General features: G+C 51.6%; 4 protein-coding genes across 4 annotated transcripts; 2 read left to right on the top strand and 2 right to left on the bottom strand.

Annotated features, from left to right (window-relative positions):
• Positions 1–209: 209 nt before the first annotated feature.
• On the bottom strand, positions 210–3,900 carry GUITHDRAFT_154386 (hypothetical protein). The gene is made up of 17 exons (XM_005826505.1): positions 3,825–3,900; positions 3,605–3,776; positions 3,099–3,170; positions 2,978–3,046; positions 2,853–2,927; positions 2,754–2,801; positions 2,627–2,667; positions 2,532–2,580; positions 2,192–2,290; positions 2,025–2,081; positions 1,798–1,874; positions 1,691–1,751; positions 1,218–1,580; positions 918–1,067; positions 678–739; positions 421–518; positions 210–284 (listed from the first exon to the last, which is right to left on the bottom strand). The coding sequence occupies exons 1-13, from the start codon at positions 3,887–3,889 to the stop codon at positions 1,500–1,502; spliced, it is 966 nt and encodes a 321-aa protein (XP_005826562.1). The 5' UTR covers positions 3,890–3,900; the 3' UTR covers positions 210–284; positions 421–518; positions 678–739; positions 918–1,067; positions 1,218–1,499.
• Positions 3,901–7,586: 3,686 nt separating this feature from the next.
• On the top strand, positions 7,587–9,020 carry GUITHDRAFT_114307 (hypothetical protein; the record flags this gene model as incomplete). Its single annotated transcript, XM_005826504.1, has 11 exons — positions 7,587–7,593; positions 7,644–7,728; positions 7,787–8,000; positions 8,062–8,100; positions 8,184–8,250; positions 8,303–8,403; positions 8,455–8,490; positions 8,552–8,670; positions 8,716–8,785; positions 8,835–8,922; positions 8,974–9,020. The coding sequence occupies 11 exons, from the start codon at positions 7,587–7,589 to the stop codon at positions 9,018–9,020; spliced, it is 873 nt and encodes a 290-aa protein (XP_005826561.1).
• Positions 9,021–9,181: 161 nt separating this feature from the next.
• Positions 9,182–11,357, bottom strand: GUITHDRAFT_76286 (hypothetical protein; the record flags this gene model as incomplete). The annotated part of the gene is made up of 5 exons (XM_005826503.1): positions 9,182–9,262; positions 9,310–9,388; positions 9,595–9,678; positions 10,043–10,143; positions 11,268–11,357. The coding sequence occupies 5 exons, from the start codon at positions 11,355–11,357 to the stop codon at positions 9,182–9,184; spliced, it is 435 nt and encodes a 144-aa protein (XP_005826560.1).
• A 2,190-nt stretch (positions 11,358–13,547) lies between these two features.
• On the top strand, positions 13,548–15,711 carry GUITHDRAFT_89035 (hypothetical protein; the record flags this gene model as incomplete). The annotated part of the gene is made up of 5 exons (XM_005826502.1): positions 13,548–14,286; positions 14,419–14,656; positions 14,786–15,028; positions 15,258–15,298; positions 15,531–15,711. The coding sequence occupies exons 1-5, from the start codon at positions 13,769–13,771 to the stop codon at positions 15,709–15,711; spliced, it is 1,221 nt and encodes a 406-aa protein (XP_005826559.1). The 5' UTR covers positions 13,548–13,768.
• Positions 15,712–23,041: the final 7,330 nt, after the last annotated feature.

Genomic DNA, 23,041 nt, shown 5'->3' with positions numbered 1-23,041 from the left:
TGTGATGTGATGTGATGTTGCAGTGGATGTTGTATCGTGTATTTTGATATGAGATGAGATGAGATAGGACAAAATGATACGTGAGATGAGATGATGTGTAAAGATACCCGATCTTTGACATCATGATGTGACACATGGAATGATTATGTTGGTATCCATCACGTCGTGGGTCTCTGTTGCGGCAGGATTGCGACTCGATCTGATATGACATGTAGGATACTCATTCTGCAAAGGGGCATGGAAAGGCTTCTTGTTGATCATGAGAAATATTCTACAGATTGCTGGTAAAACATGAGCGTGGGAGAGGAGGCGTGAGGGGTTTTGGTGGAGGAGGGGTAGCTGGGAAAGTGCAGAAGAAAGAGGAGGGAGGAGCAGGGGGTGGAGGTGGTGGCGGTGGCGGTGGACTTACTTGATGGGCAGCGATCAATATGATCACACCGTTCTTCCTCCTTCTCGGCAAGCTGTTCATCACCCTCGCAACGTTAGCGATCTGCTACTTGATCGCTCAGAGCTACTCGGTGAGACTCAAACTGATTTGCTGCTCCTCCTCTACTCTACTCTACTCTACTCTACTCTACTCTACTCTACTCTACTCTACTCTACTCTACTCTACTCTACACTACTCTACCATCTGCTACGTTCTCGCTTCCCCTCTCCTCTAACGGCATATATCACAGAAGGACGTCCTGCCTTCCGGCGCTCCTTTCTTTACCCTGCTTATCGTTGCGATCACAGCATGGTAACCCCACTGCCTCCTATGCTCTTCATCCTCTCAGTTCCTCCTCCCATCCTCACGTTCTTCACTTCTCACTTCTCCTCCCCACCTCTCCTCCACCAGCACCTCCTCCTCGTCCTCCTCACTCCTGGCTCCTCACTCCTCCCCCATCCCCTCTTCTTCCTCACCGCCATACCACCAGGTACGCAGCAGGCGCCTTCATCGGAGTGTTCGAGGCTGCTATCGACTGCATCCTCCTTTCCTTCCTGCACGACAGCGAAGTCAACGACGGCAGGACAAGCCTTACTTCATGGCCGACTCGCTTAAGAGCTCCCTTGGAGTGTCCAACAAAGTGAGGAGGAGGAGAGGAAGAGCAGAAGGAAGAGGACGAGGGAGCGGAAGAGAGACGAGGACAAGGACGAGAAGGAAAGGGAGGAGGGAGGACGGGGACGAGGACGAAGAGTACTTCACCAAGTGTGCTGTGCGACTGACGAACTGGCAGGTTTCACCGACACCGGATTCATGAGGAGGGCCATGAAAGAAGTTGTCAAAACTTCCTCTGCAACCTAACGTGTCGCACCACCTCCTGTTGATCAGATGTCTTCTCCTATCCTCCTCCTCGCTCTCACTCACTCTGCCTCTTGTACCCTCACTCTCCTCCTTTCCTCCCACTCTATCTCATGTGTAAGTGCTAGATAACCCAGGAGAAAGATTCATGTTTCAAATTTCATTAAAACGTTACATCAGTTGTACTGATCGCATTGTGCGACCTTGTTTAACAAGTTTAGTTGGGCCGTCTAGCAGTGTAGACGTTCTCCCAGAGCCACCCGTCGATCTTGTGGACCTTGATCTCAGTGAAGCCAGCCTGTGACAAAAACTCAGCTGCCATCGGCACAAACACAGGATCATCACCATCACCATCACCATCATCTCATTATCACTGAGCCTTCATCATCATCATCATCATCATCTCACCTTGGCGAGCATGTCCTCCATCTCCTTCCTGAACAGCGCACGGAAGGTAGTGATGTACTTGCTGCATGCCCGGTCAGACCAGCCGCTGCATAGTGAGCTCCTCCTACCTGGTGACGTAGTTGGGCGTGTTCTCTCCGTTGATGTGGAAGGTGTTAAAGTTAACAAGCTGCTGTCCCTCAGATCCCTGGCAAACTTGTCACGACAGCGCGCTACTTCCTTCTTGCTCCTCCTCCTCCCTCCATGCGCACGCCCCACCTCCCTCCTCCTGCTTGCTCCCTGTCCCACCTTCCCCCCCTCCCCTTCCCTCTCCCCCTTACTCTCCTCCTCCTCCCACCTTATGCCATTCCCAGATATCGAAGATGAGATGCTCCTTGTCATCACCGACCTTGAGCTGCAACAAGCGCTGAGCGAGAGGCTGAGGGAGAGGAAGAGGCAAGAGGAAGAGGCAGCAAGAGGAGGGAGGCGAGTAGGGAGGGGGAAAGAGCAGGATGTGCCTGTCACCTGACGAGGGTAGATCTGCGTCTTCTGCTTGATGAAGTAATCGTAGTCTCTCACCCCAATGTTGACGATACCGCCAGGGCGGAGTAGGCTGTAGAAGTTCTGAAAGGATGTCAAGAGATTAGAAGAGAGTGAGAGGTGAGGAGTCAAGGTTGCCAGTGCGCAGGACAACAAGGAGCATCTCGAAGGAGGAAAATCAAGAGACTTCAAGTTAACGCTATCGTAGAAGAGAAAAAGAGGAAGGGCAAGAGGAAGAGGGCAAGAGGAGATAAAAGAGGGGGATGAAGAAACAGAGCAGAGACACAGGAAACGAAAGACACAGGCAGACTGAGACGAGTAGGACCTTGAGGGCTTGAGTGAGGTCCTTGTCCGTCAACAAGTGAGGGAGGGAGCTGGAACGGAGGATCAGCATGGACAGGACAAGTAGTAAAACTTCACCTGCCCTTGGTGACGATCGCGTCATAGGTTCCCAAGCGATCCTGAAGCGAAAGATCAACTCCTCTCCTCCCCCTCCTCCCCTCCTCCTCCCTCCTCCTCCCCCTCCTCCCCCCTCCGCGAGTTAAACCTTGAAGTCGTGCTCGAGGCCAAGGAAATCACTCTGGATGGCCTCAATCTGCGGGAACACGTCAGCAGGCAGCAGCCTCTAAGTCCAGCAGTTGCTCACGTTGTGGAAACCATACTTCTTGGCGTTCTCAGCACACTTGCTCACCAACCCCGCACTGGGATCGCAGGCAGTGACCTGACGACCTGTCAAACTCCCAGCAAACCAGGAGCTCCGACTCGCATCACCTTGATATCCTTGGAGATGCCGGCAAGAGCGATCGACTGCTCGCCGCTGCCGCAGGAGGCATCAAGTACCTGAGAGGGATATCAGCGTCAAGGCCCCATACTCCTCAGAGAGCATCCCTACCTTCTTCACGTTCTCCCCGAAGAACGCATCCTTGAACCCCTGTCTCTCCTTGGCCACCATGCCATCCCAGTCCTGTTGCAAACGTTTCAGACATGTGCTTCAAGTCACCCAACAAGGCTTGCTGATCTCTGCACAGAGCGGAAAGAGAGAAAAAGAGCTGATTGCGAGCACATTGTGAAGTTGTAGGGCACGACGCAGATGTGAGACGCGAGGCATCGGTGGGATGTATGATGCCACAAGAGATAACATGTCACTACAAGAGACGAGAGTGTGGTAGGTTCGTGAGGAATCGAGCTATGTGCGTGTGCTATGCTCGGGCAGGATAGTCAAACATGTCCTCACCCCCTTCCAAAGCGGCACACGCCTCTACGATGAGAGGACGCTCTTTGTTCATGCATCGGTAAGTAACAGAACAAGAACCTTCTCTCTCTCAAGTGTTCGAGACGCGCATAGATAGGCAAACAAAGACAACAAGGAAGCCCCAGCGGGCAAGCAAGAGCAGTCACCTGCTGGAAGAGGTAGTAGTGGTCCGAGAGCCCATCATAGTAGTCCTGACTTTCGACCTTCACCTCTCGTTGACCGCGGGTGACGCCCTGGGTGGCATGCGAGCGCAGTGCATTGGCAACACCGGCGACGCCCTGCAGGCTCTTGGGAAATTTCCTGGTCGCCCTCGAGAGTCTTTACAGGAATCAGCCAACAATGTGCAGAAAGGATCAGCCAGAGTACCTTCCCGCAGAGGAGAAAACAGAGAAGTTGCGTCTCAGGATAGAAGAAGAAAAGCGCAGAGCCATTGCGGAAATCTGCATTAGAAAACAACATTACAAACCGAGAAGCTCAACCACGGAAGAAAGCGGAAAACATGTGGTCACGAAATGTTTTGGATGAGTGAATGGCAATAAGATGGTTGTGGAGGAGGAGCTTGAAGAGATGAACAAATTAATCTGAAAAGAGAAGCAATCTACATTGAGCGCACGAAGAACAGTATTGAAGATGTCATGGCTGGATTAGCAATATATGGACAAGGATTCCTGGAGAGGAGGCAGGCTGATACTGCCGAAGGGCGATGAGGAGGAGGAAGTGTAGGCAAGTTGTCGAGTGGGATAATATGTTGGCGTAGCAGGGAGGGAGAGCGGATGAGCGGGCGGCGGAAAGCGCCTGGTGGGAGGGAGAAGGGCGTGGAAGATGGGGACAGCGCATGGTCGATGGGGGAGATGGGAGGGTCAAGGGAGTATTAGAATGGAAATCAGGGAGGGGGGTGGTGGGGGTGGGGTGGGGATGGGATCGGGGGTTATCTAGGTCTTAGGGTGGGGTTTCAAAGAAACATATTTTTTCCTGTAGGTAGGGTAGTTGATGATGGGTTGTATCTTCTAGTTCAAGGATGATCACCCCAATAAAGCCTCCAAAGTTCTGATACTAGGGGGGGTGACAATTTTTTGGTAGGGGTGATGAAATACTCAGTTCCCCAGTGGGTAGGGGTACAGCTTAATAAAACCACGCAAAGGTGGGGTACTTGCACTTCGAACCAGAGGGTGGGTGGATTGCTTAAGAGGGTGCTGGGGGTCCTCGCGTAGTTGAGACTTTGTTGGATCAGCCGGGGAGAGGGCAGGTGGGGTGATAGGGAGAGAGACATACGGGGTGGGGTGATATGAAAGAGCATATGAGGGGTGGTTTCAACCGATAAAAACTAGGGTGGGTATTACCTGGAAACAATCAATGGGGTGGGTAGTAAGGGCAAGACGGCAAGGGGGTAGTTTTCAATTTTAAGACTGGCAAACCTAGGAAATTGAATTTCATTCTGAGGGGTGGGGGTACAAGTCAAGGGGGTACAGTGCATGTGGGGTTCTGATGGCGTACAGCATTGTGGCGTGGGTGGATCGAAAGAGGGAAACAGGGGTAGATCTGTTGTTATGGGTGTTATGTGCCACGTCAGAAAGCAAAGGGTCTGCAGTGTGGCCATATCAATTAGAGAAATAAATAATAAATAGACTTTCTTTTGAAGACTTGATTTCCAAAGCAACAAAGGGGAGCGGATACTAGGGGTGGTAATCTGTTGTCGTTGGGTGAGGCGAACTTCGGGAGAGCCTAGAGTAGTGGACAGCGGACGGTCTCAAGGAGTAGGGTAGGGTACCTCATTGGTCCAGAGTCAAGAGGGGTGGGTGGGAAGGGGTGGATCTCAAAAATGACGGCGGGGTCCTCATGCCCATGGAAGGGGAAAGAACATCCCTTCGTGAGGAGACATGGGGTGGGTCCAGGAAGAAAGAGGGTGGGGGGTACCATAAGACTACCAGGAAAGAAGGTGGATTAGGGGTGGGGGTACTTTACACCCCGCCTTAGTATTCTAAAAAACATAGTGAAAAAAAAGGGGCATTTTATAACACAAAAAGCACCACCCACCCATGGATTCAACAGCAAATTGAGGGTACACCCCACCTTGATATTTTGGACCCATTCGATCTCAGCGAGATGTGCCGGTCTTATCTCCTGATATCCCACCCCACACCCCCCATTTTACTACCCCCACCACGTCACTCTGGAAAGGATTTTTGGAGGCCTATATGCACATGCAGGTGTATTTGACCAGGCAGGTCAAATTGGGGGTGGAATGATTTGATCAGCATCTGACCACTCATTTGACCAACTTGACCTGTTTTGACCGTGCTTTGACCACAGATATACGGGGTCAAACACCGGTCAAATCGGTCAAAGTCTCGAGAGACGGAGGTCAAAACGCAGATCAGAGTTCAAACTCAAGGTCAACCAGCTCCTTTAAGTGAGTCACGTTGGCGGGGGAGGAATCAGGGAGAGTCGCACGTGAGAGGACTTATTGACATCGGAGGCTGCTACCGAAACCGTCCGCGCCCCAATACTTTACTCAAACTTTTTAAGGCAAAAATCAGTACTACGGTACGAGGCCGCCCGAGGTCACCGGGCGTGACGGGAGTCGGGACACGCAGCGCGGCCGCGCCAGCCGGGCTCCGGCTGAGTGCAGTGCCGCGATAGTGACTGTCGGATCGGACTGTCAGTGACGCCGCCCGGCCGTGTGTGACAGTGACCGGCGGCGGGCGAGGCTCCGGCGGAGTGTTTGGCCGCCGCGCGGGCCCGCCGCGAGCCTTGGCGCCCTGCGCCCGGCTGCCATCATCGGCGTTGAAGGCTTCAATAAGTAAATACCATCCATGATCGGACCATCAGATGGCCGCATGCCCGGCGCCGCCGGGGCCGGGCCGGCCCAGCGGCGCCGCCGCGCGGCGCCGCGAGTCCGAACTTGCCGACCGTCTGAACGTGTCCGACTCTCATCGGACGCCATTGTCCGAGAGGCCGAGAGGCCCGGCCGCGTGATCCAGCGCTGCCGTTTCAATTTTCTTCAACGCCGGTTTGCCGAGCGATGGCAGGCTGAACTCGGAATGTGCGGATCATCCGCCGCCCCGCCACTGATTGCATTATCATGCCTACAACTAGAGTCCATCAGCGCTGGCGATCGCCGGGATGATGGGTTGCCAAAGAAAGCGGCCTTCCCTAGTCCCGTCACACCGGCGTAGATCCGACTTGGAGGCTGTACCGGGAGCCTGGGCTTCGGCCCGCTCGGGCCCGCCGGGCTACCCGGGGGCCGGGCGGCGATGACCGCCGTCCGATGGTACGGTCATCGGATAGTAAAAGTCTGATCGGTCTGTTTTACACTGCCTCCCTCGGGCCTGGCTAGTATCAACTTTTCTGGTGAGTAAATTTGAGTCGAAACGGCTGTGGTACAAAATGATTCGTTCATGTACAGAATTAAAACATTTTTAATGTAACTATGGTAGTGAATTCTTTTGGCCACTACACCATTAAAATAAGGGTTTTTAAAGTCGCAGACTCCGACAATTCTGCACCGTCCAGTGCTGGACCCTGACCCCCTGTATAACACATATCCTTACCTATCACCCGTATCATTTAGGTACTTTTTACGGAAAAGCATGGGGTAGCTTGTGCAGGTACCCACCCTTAACCTATGACCACCCAGCCTTTCACCCGGAAGTTCCGATTCGGGCCGGACCCCTTAATGTCCGACGGCAGTACGGTCATGCCTGGCTCCAGGAGGCAGACGCTGCGGCTGCCCTCCATGCTGACCGCCACGTGCATTCTCCATGCTCGCAATGCTGAATCACCTTGCCGAATCCTCCTCTGCCATCCTGTTGATTGCTCCCTCGTTTCTGATATGCTCTCAACTTTTAGCGACCCTTCCAATGTACAACAGCAAACGATCCATGTTTGAATCAACCGTGAACTTTTGCTTCACATTCACAGTTTATCTGCACACAATGTCACTTCCTCCTTCACTTCATTCCATGACTGATCATACATAGCTGGTGTGCATGCTCCTTGTGAACAATACCAGCAAAGTGGCAGTGAGTTTGCCGGTGCAAGTTGGACTGATTGTTGATGGCAGCCAAGCATTCCGTCATCGGTGATATTCTGCTGCGAACCCTTTCAAACAAAACATCGAATTTCTCAATGGACAGTGAGAATTTCCGTCCATGACGGCTCGAGCTGACTGACTTGTGTGGGCAGCGATCCGAGAATGGTTTATACCTCAAACGAAAATTGATCCGTCCAGGGTCCCGGCGATGACTCCTCCTCCGCTCATAACTCAGAGGTTCTGCTTGCTTCTTCCTCGTCTCTGAAGATGCTGAACGACTTATCCTGTCCTCTAGCCAAGTAGAAACCCGCAAGACCGAGGAGCCGCCTCCCGAAGTGTACCCTGATCGCGCGCTGGTGCAATCGCGCCCAGCGCCGATAGTTGTGGAGTCTCGAGAACGGCACGAGCATCTCCCGGAGATGATGGTCTACCAGCAACAAGTGCAAGCCGCTCCTGTGATGTTCGTCGACAGACAAGTGCAGCATGCCAGCAGCATGCAGCAGCGGCTGGTGATGAAGCCGAAAGCGTTAGAGCCATTGCCATTTAGTGTGGTGACATTTTTCTTGTCAGGAATACATCCCTCCAGATTACATTCAAGTGATACAACAGGTGTTTCTGCTCTTGCGTCATGTTTAGTTTCCTGACATGTACTTGTCCTTTGTTTCGCCTTTTTTGTTATCTGTTTTGTCCAGCCACAAGTAGAGTACCAGGTGGCTCCAGTCCAATACATCTACCAACCCGAAGTTGTTACCCAGCAAGGTGGGAGTTTTCTTCTTTATTTTTCATGATCACTGATGTTGTTTTGATAAAGTGCAACCGTTCCCTGTCACATACGTCGAGAGATCACCGGTGCAAGTGCAGCATGAATACATCTCGCAGCCGGTTCAAATTTACTCCACCAAAGTCAACCAGGTCTTGGCAACTGCATGCAACCGATGCAAAGAAGTTGATGTGTGTCTTCAGTTTTATCAACAACCCATCACAGAAACGAGAGAAGTTGTGAGTGCGAACAATTGTAGCTGCCTTGCTTTGCGGTCTCCTGACATCGAAACAACCTCAGCAACAGAATTTCCAGCTCCAGGAGTATCAGAACCTCCAAGTCACTTCGCAGCCTATGTTGTTTTCTGTGCAACAAAGTGCTCCGATCATCACGGAATCTTCGTTTGTATCAATGTCAAAGTGAGCTGGAGAGTCGATGAGAAGACGGTTCTGACTTGCGCTCAGTCAACCGGTTCCGACAAACTTCGTCCAGCAGGTTGAAGTCCCGCGGCAGATGGACGACGAGGACACAGATGTACTGCGATGATAATACATCTCAGCTCGCACCTGAACATCAACCGCAGGCCCTCATGGCAAGGATAGATCGTACTCTGGCTGAAGCCAACCGGACCTTGGGGCAGAACTCAGTTGAACATGGAGTGAAGAAGATTCGTAAGAGGAGGAGGTGGTGGGAAGAGTGAACGCTAGTGACTTGGCTTCCAGATGCTTCGGAGCATGCTCCTGACTTCGTCGACGGCATCAAGGTCTAGCGGGTGATCGAACCGATCTAGTTGAGATAGGAAAGGTCTACTGCAAGAAAGCTCCTCTGATCATTCGACAAGGAAGTCCAGTCCCTCTGAACATTTGAAAAGACACCGAGAAATTGTAGCCTGGGCACGGAAAAACCACGAGGTCCAACAACAAGATTCCTTCAGGGCCTGATATCATGGCGAGTTCCGTCCGGGTCGTACATCACCCCCCGGCCGGCCCGCTTGTCTTGGCTCCACTCTCCCTGCTCCAGCACGTGACGACAACTAGCGGCAGGTTCACCGCGCTCACCTCATACAGATGGCCTGTGATGTAGAGGGTTCTGCCCCAGCCATGGCGCTTGCCCCTGGCATACTCTCCTTCGTAGAAGCTGAGAGGAGGTAGATCAGTGGACTGGGAGAGGGGACGAGATAGGGAGGGAGGGAGGATCGGGTTTGTATGGAATGAAAGAGAAGGGAAGAGATGGAGAAATGCAGAGGGATGGAGGGGTGGGAGAGAGGCAGAGAAGCGCAGAGCGGAGCCGAGCCGAGCCGAGCCGAGCAGAGCAGGGCAGAGCAGAGCAGAGCGCAGAAGTACCATCCATCGAGATCCTTGAGCAGACCTCTGCCATGTCGCTGTCCCTCATGAAACTCTCCTGTAAAACTTTTGCCATCCGCGTACCTGTAATGCCTTTATCTTGAGCTCCTCCTCTTCTCCACTTCCTCGCCCTTGTCCTGATCCTCTTTCTAGTCCTTGTCCTCCTGCTCCTTCTCGTCCTCATTCTGATCGCTTCTCCTTTATTTCTCTTCCTTCCTCAACTCATGTTCATCCTGCCACTGCTCCTTTCAGTCCCCCCCCCCAAAAAACTTCACCTCTCCTTCCCTCCCTAACCTAAGGCAGTCATCCTCCTCATCCTTCACACAATGCAGCAGCAGCAGTATGCTCACTCGTCATCGCCCCTCCCCTTCCTCCACGCCTCCACTCCTAATCGCTTTTCTCCTCTAAAGTAACTTCGTAGCAACTGATTGCATTGCTGCGCCTTTACCTCAGCTCGCCCTTGCCATGCCACAATCCATCCAGCCATTCTCCCGCGTAAGACGAGCCGTCAGCATAAAGCTTGTGATGGTAGCCAGTCTGCCACTCGGACTCGAGCACCGTGATCGCTAGCTGCGTTCAAGTCAACCGTTGGCAAGGAGTGAAGGCAGGACGAGCCTTCGTGCTGCATTGGCCGTAGTCATTCCCAGCAAAGATCTCATACTCGGACTTCAAGCAAGCTCTCAGCCCGACCCCCGAGATCTCGCCTTGTTCGCATGCTCTGAGACACAGCAGCGAGGAGGAGAGAAGAGCGGGTACCGGTGTTAGCGTCGAGGACCATTCCTTCTGGGAGCTCTGGGACAACTAGGGGGTTGTCAGTCTCCCAGGAGATTCGTAGGATAGGAACTTATTACCCCAGTATTGGAAGGGTTTCAGCCCTTTGATGGAGGTTACAAGGTTGGGGATGAACGCGACATTCTCTTGGATCGCCATCTCATCCACGCTGTCCGGAGATTTTCACCATCGAAAGATGCAACAGGAGCATCTCAGGACAAGGCAAAAGGAGGGGGGAGAGGCAGTAGAGGCAACCTGTACTTGAGATCCTTGGGTATGTTAATCTGTTTGAGATCTTTGATGTTGATCCGCGAAATCAACCTTCCCATGTCATACTCCACTTGGTACTTCATACACAATCAGCAAATAGAAGGAGAAAACAAAGGCATTAGAATCTTGCAAGACCATCCTTTTCGCCAACCTGGTCAGACCGTTCGAACTCGTTGCCCGTCCCATGTTTCTTGTCTGCGTTCCATTCTCCCTCATACCTTCTCCTCCTCATTACATTCGCATCGCATCAACTGACATGCCCAACAACCTGTCCATCCGCACAAGGCCGTTGCGCATCAGTTTGAGAGTCCTCCAGAACATGGCGATGCGGGCGTCTTCCGCCTTCCCATGCCTCATCAACTCAACTCTCGACGCTTGATCAGCGTTGAAGTGATACAAAGTGCCAACTCCATGTCGATGGCCATGTTGAAAATCTCCCTGTTGACCAAACAGACATCAACAAACAAGAGGAGAAAACCAGCAAGACCCCCAGATAACACATGACGCACATCGTAACAACATGATTGACGTGAGAAATTGAGCATTCTGAGCAAAACATTCTTTACATTACATTGTTCAGCAGCACAACAAGCAAATACAGCGAACAAGGCAAGCATGGCAAGTCCGACTACCTGGTAGATGTCACCACTAGAGTAGAACAACACCCCTGAACCATGCTTCGAACCCTCAGCCCACTCCCCTTCATAAACAGAGTTCTTCATTGTCAGCCGACCAGTCCCGTGCCAACGGCTCCCCTGCATCATCTTCACTCTCAGCAGCAGAGGAACAAAAGTTTCAGTTCCTTGAACTCTCCCACATATTTACTCCCGTCTGGATATTCCACAACCCTTTCAGCGCAACATGTCATGGACGATCATCAAGGACGGGAGAACTTCTGCAGCACCTTCCAGCATTCTTCTCCAGCTTGCTGGGTTCGACCTGCACGTCAAGATCCTGCGCAAGACTCTCAACGTGCAAAGGGCTGGATCCCAAGGGGTACAGACCGATGTCATGCCTGACGAAGCTCTGCTCGGCAGTGGGAGAACATCTCGCTGCTTGCTGCTTCTCGTCGCATTTGACCATTGAGCTATCAGATCCATCCACTCGTCTCGTTTGCATGGATCGAAGAATCCAAGAACCACCCTCCTCCCATCCCTCAACCAGACCTCCAACGCGTTGGGGTCGTTGTTGGACGGATCCTGCGTTGTGGTGATGGCGATCATGTGGGTAGCATCGCGGCTGTCGAAGACGAGACCTCCCTGCTCCATGTCCACAGTCAACAAGATCAAAGTCTCCCCATCCCATCCTGATCGCAGCTTCTCATACCTGCTCGTCCCGATCGCTCCCGACTGCCATGAATGCCGACGACACGGCAGAGGCGAGAACAAGCCCTCCACGGGAGGACAACGTTGTAACCTGCCATCGTTCCACTTCCTCCTCTTCTTCCTCCTCCTCCTTGACCATTGCTTCCCCCCCCAGCATGTCTCCCGCCCTCCTCCTGCGCCTTTCCCGCACCATGACGGCGCCGTCAGCCATGTCGGGCAAACTTTGACGAAGTGTGTTCAGACGATTGAAAAAGTAGGATGAAGTCAGGATAGGTCCAGCTCTGCAATTCACCCGCAGATTCACGATGGGTGGAGGGGGTAGAGGCTCGGCTAGGGTGGGGTACTGGTGAGGTAATCTACTGTCTGGAATAGAGGTGGGTACTGCAGAGGGATATGAAAACTTGTCATGAAGGGGTGGGTGGTTGGTGTAGCCGCCAGTGGGGTAGAGCGGAGGAGTCCATGGTGGATGAAATGCTGACAAGATAGGGTGGGTGGTGTGGAGCAATTCCTACTTTTTATACCTTGAGTTGTAAATGGCACCCTTCCATGTTAAACCCCTGGCTTGTCACACGGGACCCCCACAGATAGAGTTCTTGATGTGGTAGTACCCCAAGATTTACCTTTGAGTACCCACCATTTGATAGAATTCTGAGTACCCAATATTTTCTGACCCTACCCCATGAGCTCACGACCCCAGAAATTGGATCTCACACCCTTCCCTTGAATTCAATGTCTATACCCGTCCATTTCTGTGAAAAAACTACCCCTCATGGCTTATCATGGAACCAATAGTACCCACCCTATCCAAGTCCACCCCTGAATAACTACCACCCTCCATCTGCTCTCCACCCAATAAATATTACACCCCTGTTTCCCTGCTTCCTCCACCCCACCCCTGATACTTCCTGTTACTTTGATCTCCACTACCCTTCTTTTTTCAATCAAACACCCCCACTTTTGCGTTGTCAGGTATCACCCCACCCTCACTTTTTGACTACCCTACCATACCCCAAAGTAGTACCCCAACCCCCAATCTTTTATGTACCCAGCCTTCTTCATGGCTAGGAGCGGAGAAGCAAGCCAAAAATGGCGAAGGGAAGGGGAGCAGGAAAAGAGAGGAGGAGGAGGAGGAGGCAGTGCAATTGAGGATGAAGATGAAGAGGAAAGGATGGTGTATGACGTATGCTGGAGGACAAGAGGCAGGGGGGAAAGAAGCTGAGGGCAGGAGAGAGGTCGAAGAAGAGGATCCATGGGGATTGTGCAGGAATCAGGACCTATTGAAGGCATTGATTGTGCAAGCAGGGAAGTTCACAGTGAATGATACGTATCGGAATTGGAGGTGAAGAGGACAGAGAGGAAGTTGTAGTGTTTGTTGTGAGGAAAATGTGGCGGAGGTCATGGAGGTTTGGGTAAGGCAGCAGAGGAAGGGTCCGCGATGAAATGATGTTTGCTTCATGTGTTTGAAGACATTTCTAGTTGATTTTCAACGTGAATGATGGGGTGGTGTGTGCATGCTCGAACAGCTCAGCAAGATCGTCCTGTATGCTGCCTGTCACCTGATCTGAAATTCTGGCTATGTAGGAATCGGACAGGGATGCATGGGCGCTGAGTGTGAGAGATGGATCCTTGACATGGACGATCCATCCGCTTTGAAGCATGGAACAGCTCACAAGGGCTGCCCGTTGATCCATGAGCATTCCGTGTTGGGGGGACGCAACAACTTCAGCGCTGGGGTTGCATTAGCGGCTAGGCTGAGGTAGGGTCATTGGAAAGGTGGGCAAGGCGCGCGGTAGCTGCACGAGACGTCCATGTCGTCACTCCGTTCTGACAGCAGAGACAAGAGAGTAGATTCCGCCGACGAGATGGAGGAAGATGCTTCAGAGGATGAAGTTGAGAGCCCAGGGCAAGACAGGTCACAGTCTGGGAACCACCAGAGAGACAGGAGGAGGAACGGGTGCTCGAGAACGCTCAAGGGACTGAGCGGGCTGCCCAACCTTGGGAACACGTGCTACCTGAACGCTCCTGTCCAAGTGCTCGTCCATACCCCCTCCTTCGCCGGGTTCTTCGTCGACTGCGCGGACTTCATCCCCCCGCGGCTCGAGGTGGGGAATTCGCGGGCGATCACGCAGAGGAGGATGGTTCACAGCCTTGCAGACATCGTGTACCAGGTGTGGGATGAAGGGCTGAAGGTAGCGTCTCCTCACAACTTCGTCCGCGACGTCCTCGACTTGAACCCGGACTACCGGGGGCTAGGACAGCAGGACGCTCAGGAGTTTCTGCGCAGGACCCTTGACGTTCTGCATGAGGAGCTACAGGAATCAACGCCGTTCCTGCACCAACGGCCGCTGGACGCCTCCTCTGAGGCACAGAAGAGCAGCTCGGTGCAGAAGAAGGACGACATCTACGTCAAGGGAGAGCTCGGACACCCCCACAACGGGTCTCTGAGCCCGTCGCAGAGGTCGCCGGAGAACGGGAACGCTGAGTCGAAGAGTAAAGAGACACACAGGCATGAGAAGAGGCTGCACAACAGCATCGTCCTTGACATCTTTGCTGGGGTTCTGATCAGCGAGGTCAAGTGCAACCACTGCGGGAAGGTATCAGTGACGGAGGAGCCGGTTCTCGATCAGAGCATTTCCATCCCAAGCAAGAAGGCCCGGCAAAGGTTACTGAGCGCGCACAAGAACTATCGGGCGAGTGTGGAGTCGGAGGAAGCTTCAGAGAGTCAGGAACCTGAGAACCAGAACGTGACCTGCGCGCAGAACAGTTGGCTGTCGTTCCTGATCGGCATGTTCTCGTCGGTGTCGAATGTGAACATCTCGCTGCAGGACTGTTTGTTGCAGTACTATGAGCCAGAGCACTTGACGGGGAATGACAAGTACAAATGTGAACACTGCGATCAGTTCCGAGACTGTACAAAGAAGTTGTCTCTGCTGAAACCGCCGGAAGTTTTAACCTTGCACTTGAAGCGGTTTCGTTACGAGTCTCTGTTTGGAAACAACATGGGAACCAAGATCTCAGAGCACATTCAGTTCCCCATCAAGGGCCTTGACATGCGCCCGTTCATCAAGGTGACTTTCCTACTAGCATGCCTGACTATGGTCTCTCTTGGTTCTGAAACCTTATTCCCTTTCACTCAGTCCCCCTCTCCCTCCCTCCCTCCCTCCCTCCCTCCCTCACTCACTCACTCACTCACTCACTCACTCACTCCCCATACTCTCCCTGCTTGGTCATTCTAAAGGATCCAATAGAGCTGACACTTGCCATTTACAGACCTCAGAAGAATTCAAGGAGGAACAGGAGAACGCAATCTATGATTTGCTTGCTGTAATTGAACACAGGTTCGCCGAATCTCCCTTGATCACTCTTCCCTTCCTTCCTTTTCAGCCTTCTCTCCTGTCTCTCTCTCTCTCTCTTCCACTGCTTTCATCCCATTCGTCCCTTCTTCCTTTCTCCCCCTCCCTCCGATCCAACACTCGATTCACTCTTCTCCCTCTCTTGCTCTCTCGTCATCGATGCCAGAGTGCATCCCTAATTTCTGGGTTGCTGTCCTTTACTGAAACTTTTCCGAAGGGGAGCGTTGCATGGAGGACACTATATCGCATACATTCGAAACAACTCTGACGGCAAATGGTTTGAGTTCAACGATTCTCAAGTCAATACAATCTCTGGGGCAGATGTAAGTTGCAGAAACATTCTCAATTATTCTCATTTTCACCTCTCTCTCATATTCCTCTCTTTCCTGCATACATAGCTGCCTGTTCTGCACTGTAGGGTAAGAGGATGAACAGGTCCACAAGCTCGAAGGCTACATGCTGTTCTACAAACTGAGGGTTCCAAAGGTGTGAGTTGTATATTGAGACGACGACTATTTTGACAAGCAGAGCAGGAGAAGGAGCAAGAGAGGGAAGATGTCAAGAAACTGATTGAGGACGAAGAGTCGCAGGTAGCAGCAGAACCTCTCGACCACCCCCCCACATACCTTTGACCACCTTCCTCCCTCCCTACTTACTTACCTCTACACACCACACTTCCCTATACCGCACCTCCCTTGTTCCTGTCTTCTACTTCACCTGCTACCTCCGTCTCCCTATCTCCTACATCCCACCTTCGTCCCAACCCCCCGCTCCCCCCTCAACCCTATCTCACTTCATTTCCCGCCCCTCCTCTCTCTACCTCGCACTTGCCTGATGGTTGATCGCTCCAGGAGGAGCGAGTCTACATCTCGCGACTGTGGCTCCTTCGTTTCCTGCACATGCTCCACCCTGGGCCGATAGACCATCACCCGTTCATGTGCAGTCATGAGAGGATACACATCAAGCAGGAGGACGAGAAGAAGGTGCGTCCAGGTGCGAGCACCATGCTTGCCATGTGATGTGCATGTAGCTCCGACCGATTCCACTTTCCGCGTGGGAGAAGCTGTTGGAAAAGTACAAGGGAGGTCCCATCCTGAACCGCATCGAGGTGGAAGAGCCTTGACAACATGGTGCCTTGCTAACGATCTGGGGCGTCAGAAATGCAGTCAGTGCATGAAGGACGAATACGAGCTGATGCAGCGAAGGGACTACGAGCAGAGGCTGGTGAGAGCTGCTGTAGATTTTCTGTTGCGATGTGCTGGCTGACCAAGGGATGTTTCAGGTGCATGAACATGACAAGACATACATTGAGCCAGGGCAGGTGAAGAGAAATCACTTGGCGATGTTTTTGCTCTTTCAACAACCTGACATGTTTCGGGCCAGTCCTGGTACATCATTGACAAGAAATGGTTGCAATCTTGGTTATCGTTCGTACATCAAGATCAGGTTTTCTCCCTTCCTGCGACTCCTCCCTCCGTCCAATCTTTCTCAGTCCTCCTTCCACTCCCTCCCTTCACTCTCTCTCTCCTCCCCCGTTCTGTCACTTCCGCCTTATTCCCATTCTTCCCCCCCCCTGATTGACCCTGTCCTTCTTCCTTCCTCCCTCCCTCCCTCCTCCGCTCCCTCTCTCTTCGTCGGCTCTTCTTACTCTCCTCCACAGCTCGGGGCGGTACCGGGGCCCATATCCAACGGAGACCTTCTGGAGAAGGACGGGGTCACCCCTAAGACGGTAAGAGGATTTAGCAGAAGAAGAATTAGATGGAGAAGAAGAGGAGGAGGAGGAAGACGTTTTTCTGACCATCCTGCTCAGGGGCTTGACAAGGGGACTCACTATAGGGGAGTGAACAAACAGGTTGACCCGCCTGCCCTTCTTTTCCCTTCCCTTCCCTTCCCTTTTATTCCCTTGTCCTTTCTCAGCTCCTCTCCAACCCCCGGACCCTATCCTGATCTCATCCTTTTGCACATCATTCAGCACCCCTCTCCCCTCGTTTCCTGCACCTCCTGCTCCTGCTCCTGTTCCTCCTCCAATCCATCATCATCATCATCATCATCATCATCATCATCATCATCATCATCATCATCATCATCATCATCATCATCATCATCATCATCATCATCATCATCAGCATCATCATCATCATCATCTCCGCAGGTTTGGGACATCTTCTTCTCCATCTACGGTGGAGGGCCTCCCATAGTCCGATCTCGCCTTGACATCTACGCGCCGGTGGTGAGCTGCTCTGCCTCTGCTGGAGTCTGAGCTGGAGAAGTTTGACCTCTGAGCCTGGCCAGGTGAATCCTCCAGCTGATGATGGGTCAAGGTCAGCCCCTCCCTCCCTCCCTCCCTCCCTCCCTCCCTCCCTCCCTCCCTCCCTCCCTCCCTCCCTCCCTCCCTCCATCCATCCATCTCTTTTTCCAGCTGAGTCTCTGGATGTAGGAGGAGCAACAAGTCAGCTAGAGCTCCAGTGCGGAGTATCCGGTGACCTCTCCTACCTTTCTCGCCTTCCTCCCTCTCCCCTCCTCTTCCGCCCTCGGCCCATCTCGAGTCCTCCTCCTCCGCCACCACCATCATCACCACCATCTTCTTGTTCATCATCACCATCACCATCACCATCACCATCATCATCATCATCACCGTATTCACTTCAAGTTCTGTTGCAGGTCTACATCCCGCAGCGTACTGTAGGCATTCTTGTATTATCTTTCTATCTTTCAAATCAACATGTCGCTCTTCTCCCAATCCACATGATCAACTTGTGCCTGCACTTCCATACATGTCACGGGATCCGTTCCATCCGGGAGTCCGTTCACTGTCACTTGACAAGTTCAGTGGCAGCACCATGGCCTGCCGCAAGGATGGTGTTGTGGGTTACCAGCAGAGTAGTGACTCTCAGTTAATTAAACGACTCTAACATAACCTCATCCCCCCTCAGACCATCAGTCATGAACGGGTCCAGCAGGTCAACGGGAATCAACGGCCATGGCGACGGTGAGGGAGTGGAGGAGGAGGAGGAGAGAGGGATGAAGGAGTAAGAGAAGGCAAACAGAGCAGGCATGGCGAAGGGACAAGGGAGACAGGAGGAGGTGCAGCTAACCCTATCCTCAGGTGCACAACAACAAATCATGTCAGACATGGCGTCAGTCTTAGTTTCCACCATCGCAAACTTACAGCCCATGACGAGGTTGCACCTCCATGACCCCTGAGCTCCTCTCCGCCGGCATGCAACTATCGGCCGAGCAGGAGCATGCTACCGTCGTGTTCATCGAGCGGGATACTTCGGGAGAGGACGCGCTGTATGAGAGGATCAGCTACCAGCTCGCCAGGACCCTTGAAGTCTCCTTCCCAAGGGTGATCGTCCTTGAAAACACAGGCCCTCTCCCCGTCTGTACTTCAGCAATCTTGCGGAGGATATCTTACGGACCCGTGCTCTGCTCAGCAGGGTATCCGAGGAGGAGCTCGTTCGAAGTCCAACTGGCGCTGGTCGCAAGGGGAGAGACGTTCCTTAGTCCGATCAGTGTCTTCAGCAAGCTCGAAAAGAACCATTTCCCCAACGTGGAGGAGGTTGTGGAGCTGATACAGAGTTATATGACAAGCAGCAGGGCTGTGCTTGCGCCCAAGATGGCGAAGAGAGGCGTTGAGGTGTCCAAGAGCAAGGATGGTGTGCCAGTCAAGGTGGGTGTGGGAGTGATGAGAGGAGAGGAGACGAGAGGAGACGAGAGGAGAGGAGAGGGGAAGGAGGAGAGGAGAGGAGAGGAGAGGAGAGGAGAGGGGAAGGAGGAGGAGGCGAGGAGGAGAGACAAATTTCCCTTTGTTGTTATACTTGATCAGACTTCGCTGTGCTCTCTTTTTTCATGGTTCTGTCTTGCATCTCACAGACATTTACAAGCCATCCTTGACACGTTTCTTTCAGCATGCAGAAAATTCGATTCGCCCACAATCTGCTCGTCAGCTGTCACCCAGCCATCGCAATCTTGTTCAACGTCCCCCAACTTCTCGATCCCTCACGCGAATCCCAACAACAGGAGGTGAGTTCAGCTTGTCTTGACATGTGTCTTGACATGTTTGCACCTTTAACTCTTTCTTGGCGCTCAGCTCTGAACCTCAAGGTTGTTGATAACGTGGGTGATTTCTTCTGACTGATGATTCTCTGATCTCCGTTGGTATTCGCAGAGAGATGAGGCATCGAAACTTCCTGCAAGGTTCATGACTGCATGTTATCTGTGCACAGAGTCGTTCCTTGTATTCACATAACTGATGTTCCCTTGTCCTGTCCTGTCCTGTCCTGTCATCCATTGTTTGCTTTCTGAATTGTCTTGCGTTCAGTACGAGGCAGAGGCAAGTACAAGTTGATGAGGCAGATGTGAAGGGGCCTGTGGGAAAGCAACCGAAACCAAGAAAATCTCAAAGAAGGTTGAAAAGAATGGACACGCCGCGTTTTTTGCCAACCAAAGCTAGAAATGGTCATCAAACTTCAAGGTTGGACATTCGTAACACGTGTACTGATGATGTTCACTGATGCGTGTTGTTGGTTATGAGCAGCAGAGAAAGTCATGCTGCAAACACCACAAGTGACATTCAACCGAGCTCAACAATGCCACTCCACCCTCCCATCCTAAAACATGGTGACCGTGCTGCCTTTGCACATAGCTCACGGAGAACGAGGATGAAGGAGGGGGGTGGGGGGAAACAGTCAGGAGATGGTGAGATTTTACAGCACGACGTCATCGCAAACAGGCTTGCGCTGCAAGCGCAGAGGACGCATGAAGTTGTTGAGAGAGCAGACAGCATCTTGAAGAGAATAATGCGCAAAGTTGCAGAGACAGAAGAAGAACATGTCATGGAAGGAGCAAGGAAGAGGGATGTCAGTGATGAAAGCGTTGGGAAAGATGTCAAACCAACAACATCGCAAACCCCTCGACATGCTCGCAACACGATGTCTACTTGCGATCGCAAGACGTTTGTTGGGTCATACGGCAAAGTAATATCCGAGCAAACGTTCAAGAGAAGCTCTGTCGGGCAAAGGGGGAAAGAGTTGTTGACTTGTCAAACAAGCACACCTGCGGCCATCACCAAGAAACTTTGGGCGCCAGTCCTTGCTGAGTGTGTGGTGCTAGAAGACGCGATCCATCATGTGAGCATGCGATAATAGCCCTTCCTTGCACACAAACCTCTCTCCTGTTACTGTCCTCCATTCCTCCCCTTCCTCCTACACTGCCGTCACCTATCTCCCCTCCCTCCTCCTCCTCCTCACTGCCGTCACCTATCTCCTCTCCCTCCTCCTCCTCCTCCCTCCTCCTTCATCTCTTACTTGCAACTCCTCTGATCATTCCTCCTTTGCTCTCCAGGAGCTATCCTGGAGTGAAGACGACTCCAACTTCAGCGACCTGCTGAAGACAACAGACGACAGCGAGTACTCCTCCCATGAGTCCTGCTACCCATCGTCATCTCTTGTTTCTTGCTCTCAAGATCAGATGTCGACAGAAGATGAGAATGCAGACAAAGGTGTTGTTGAACAAGATACGAAGATACGATCATCAATCAAGGTAAGAGATGTTTGCTTGCTGGCTGGCTGTGACTGTTTGTTGTGTTTGCTGCTGATGTGAACAGGGCTGGAGGCTTTGGGAGGAAGGAATCATCATAATTCAAAGCTTCTTAAGGAGAAAGCTGGTGCAGAGGGAGACGAAAAGAAAACTTGTAAGTGTCTGACGGAAAATCATCATCATCATCATCATCATCATCATCATCATCATCATCATCGAAATCGAAATCGTAATCGTCATCGTCATCATTACCACCATCTTTGCAAACATCCTCATTTTTTCTTCTCAGATTTCATCGCAAGCTCGTCAGGATACCTGCAGAAAAAGTTTCAGAGACAGAAAGTACAAGATCTCCTCAAACTCTCAACCTCACCTGCATCTGCAACTGCACTCTTTGCAACAAAGACAAGAAGAACAAGAACATCATCATTTTCATCATCATCATCAACAACAACATCAACAACAACATTCAGAGGAGCTGCAACGAAATCATCATCACCAACACAATCATTATCATCAAGAATCAGAACAATCTCAACGCAGGTGCAGCACAAGAAGCACGATCAACGATGACGATGTAAGCACCATCTCTTCTCATCCAGTGAATTCTCTCAGTAACAATCAACACATCTCCAGTTTCATTCATCATCATGTGATACACCTCGTCTTCAATCTGGCCTGGAGAACGTTGTTGACAAGCTGAGAAGAAGTAACATCAGCACCTTGTCAAAGATCCGATCGCTCGAAATGCTTTCAGCACTTGCTCAGCACAGATCCAACTTGCCTCCTATGTTCGTCCTCGACGTCCATCGCATCCTCTATGACGTGTTGCGTTCTGTCGACCCTGCGAGTGAACATGTCTTGAGAGAAGTTCTACTAGCGGGAGAGATTCTTGTGCAGTTTGCACAGCATACAATCATACGGCAGAAGATGGAGAGTGAAGATCTTGTGGTTGTGGTGAGAAAGTTGTGTTCATTGTTGTGAAAATCGCTGTTGACGAATGAAAACTTTTCAGGTCTTGACGGCGATGAGCGTTTTGATTGAGAAACCAGACGTTGCAGTCCAGCTTTGCAGGTAGATGATGATGATGATGGAGATGATGATGATGATGATGACGACGACGACGACGATGATTGGATTGACTTGTTTCCCCTTCAGAGTTCTTTTGGCTTTCTGTGGAGCAAATCACGACGACTTTCCCCATGATACAATCAGCAAGAAACAAGAAAGAGAATTGAACAACTTCGTCAACCAGGTTGTTGCTGTTTCCATAGTGCTTGAAGGTGATGCTTTTTAGATGAAGGCAAATGATGGACACGTTATCCTGTTCTCCTGTCTAGCCAACTGTACATGTATGGACAAAACTTGTTAACCTGCAGTTTGTGATTTGTGCTCAGATGAAGACCAAGAGAAGGAGAGAAAGTTTTATCATCAGTTCCTTTTTCTCCTCTTCATCTTCTTGAGGTGATATGATCTTCCTTACAATTTGCCATATTTGTTACAAACGAGATCATGTCAAGACTGACTTGTCGTCTCAGCAATCTCCAAACGGGAGATTATGCAGAGATCGCTAGAAGTGCGATGCAAGTTAAAGCTCAGGAAATATTGCGGGTGAGTGAGAATGCAACTGATGCAAGTGATTTGACTATGAGAACAGAAAATTCAAGACAAGTCAGCGAGATTCTCAACAGAAAGCTTCAGGAAAATCTTGGACTTTGTCATGTCATGTATTGATGTAGATAACTTGTGAACATGTCGGATTAATCAATGAAATTTGAACAAAAGTGGTAAACCTTGAATTGACGATTAGCTGAGCAAGGAATGGTGGAAAGTTCCAACATAGAAACTGACTGTTTGCTATGTGTGATGAAGGAGAGATGAGGTGTGAAGGAAACAAGCAAGGAGGGGGACAGGGCAGGGCAGGGCAGGAAAGGAGCGATGAGGAGAGGAGAGGAGAGAATAAGAGGAGAGGAGAGGAGAGGAGAGGAGAAGAGAGAATAAGGGGAGAGGAGAGAATAAGGGGAGAGGAGAGGAGAGGAGAGGAGGGGAATGAAGAGGAGAGGAGAGGAGAGGAATGAAGAGGAGAGGAGAGGAGGGGAATGAACAGGAGAGGAGAGGAGAGGAGAGGAACAAGAGGAGAGGAGAGGAGAGGAATGAAGAGGAGAGGGAGGAGAGGAATGAAGAGGA

This window comes from Guillardia theta, assembly GCF_000315625.1.
Source record: "Guillardia theta CCMP2712 unplaced genomic scaffold GUITHscaffold_74, whole genome shotgun sequence".
Taxonomy (NCBI): domain Eukaryota; class Cryptophyceae; order Pyrenomonadales; family Geminigeraceae; genus Guillardia; species Guillardia theta.
The sequence above is the reverse complement of the archived record's forward strand: the minus strand, read 5'-3'. Positions and strand labels throughout refer to the sequence as shown.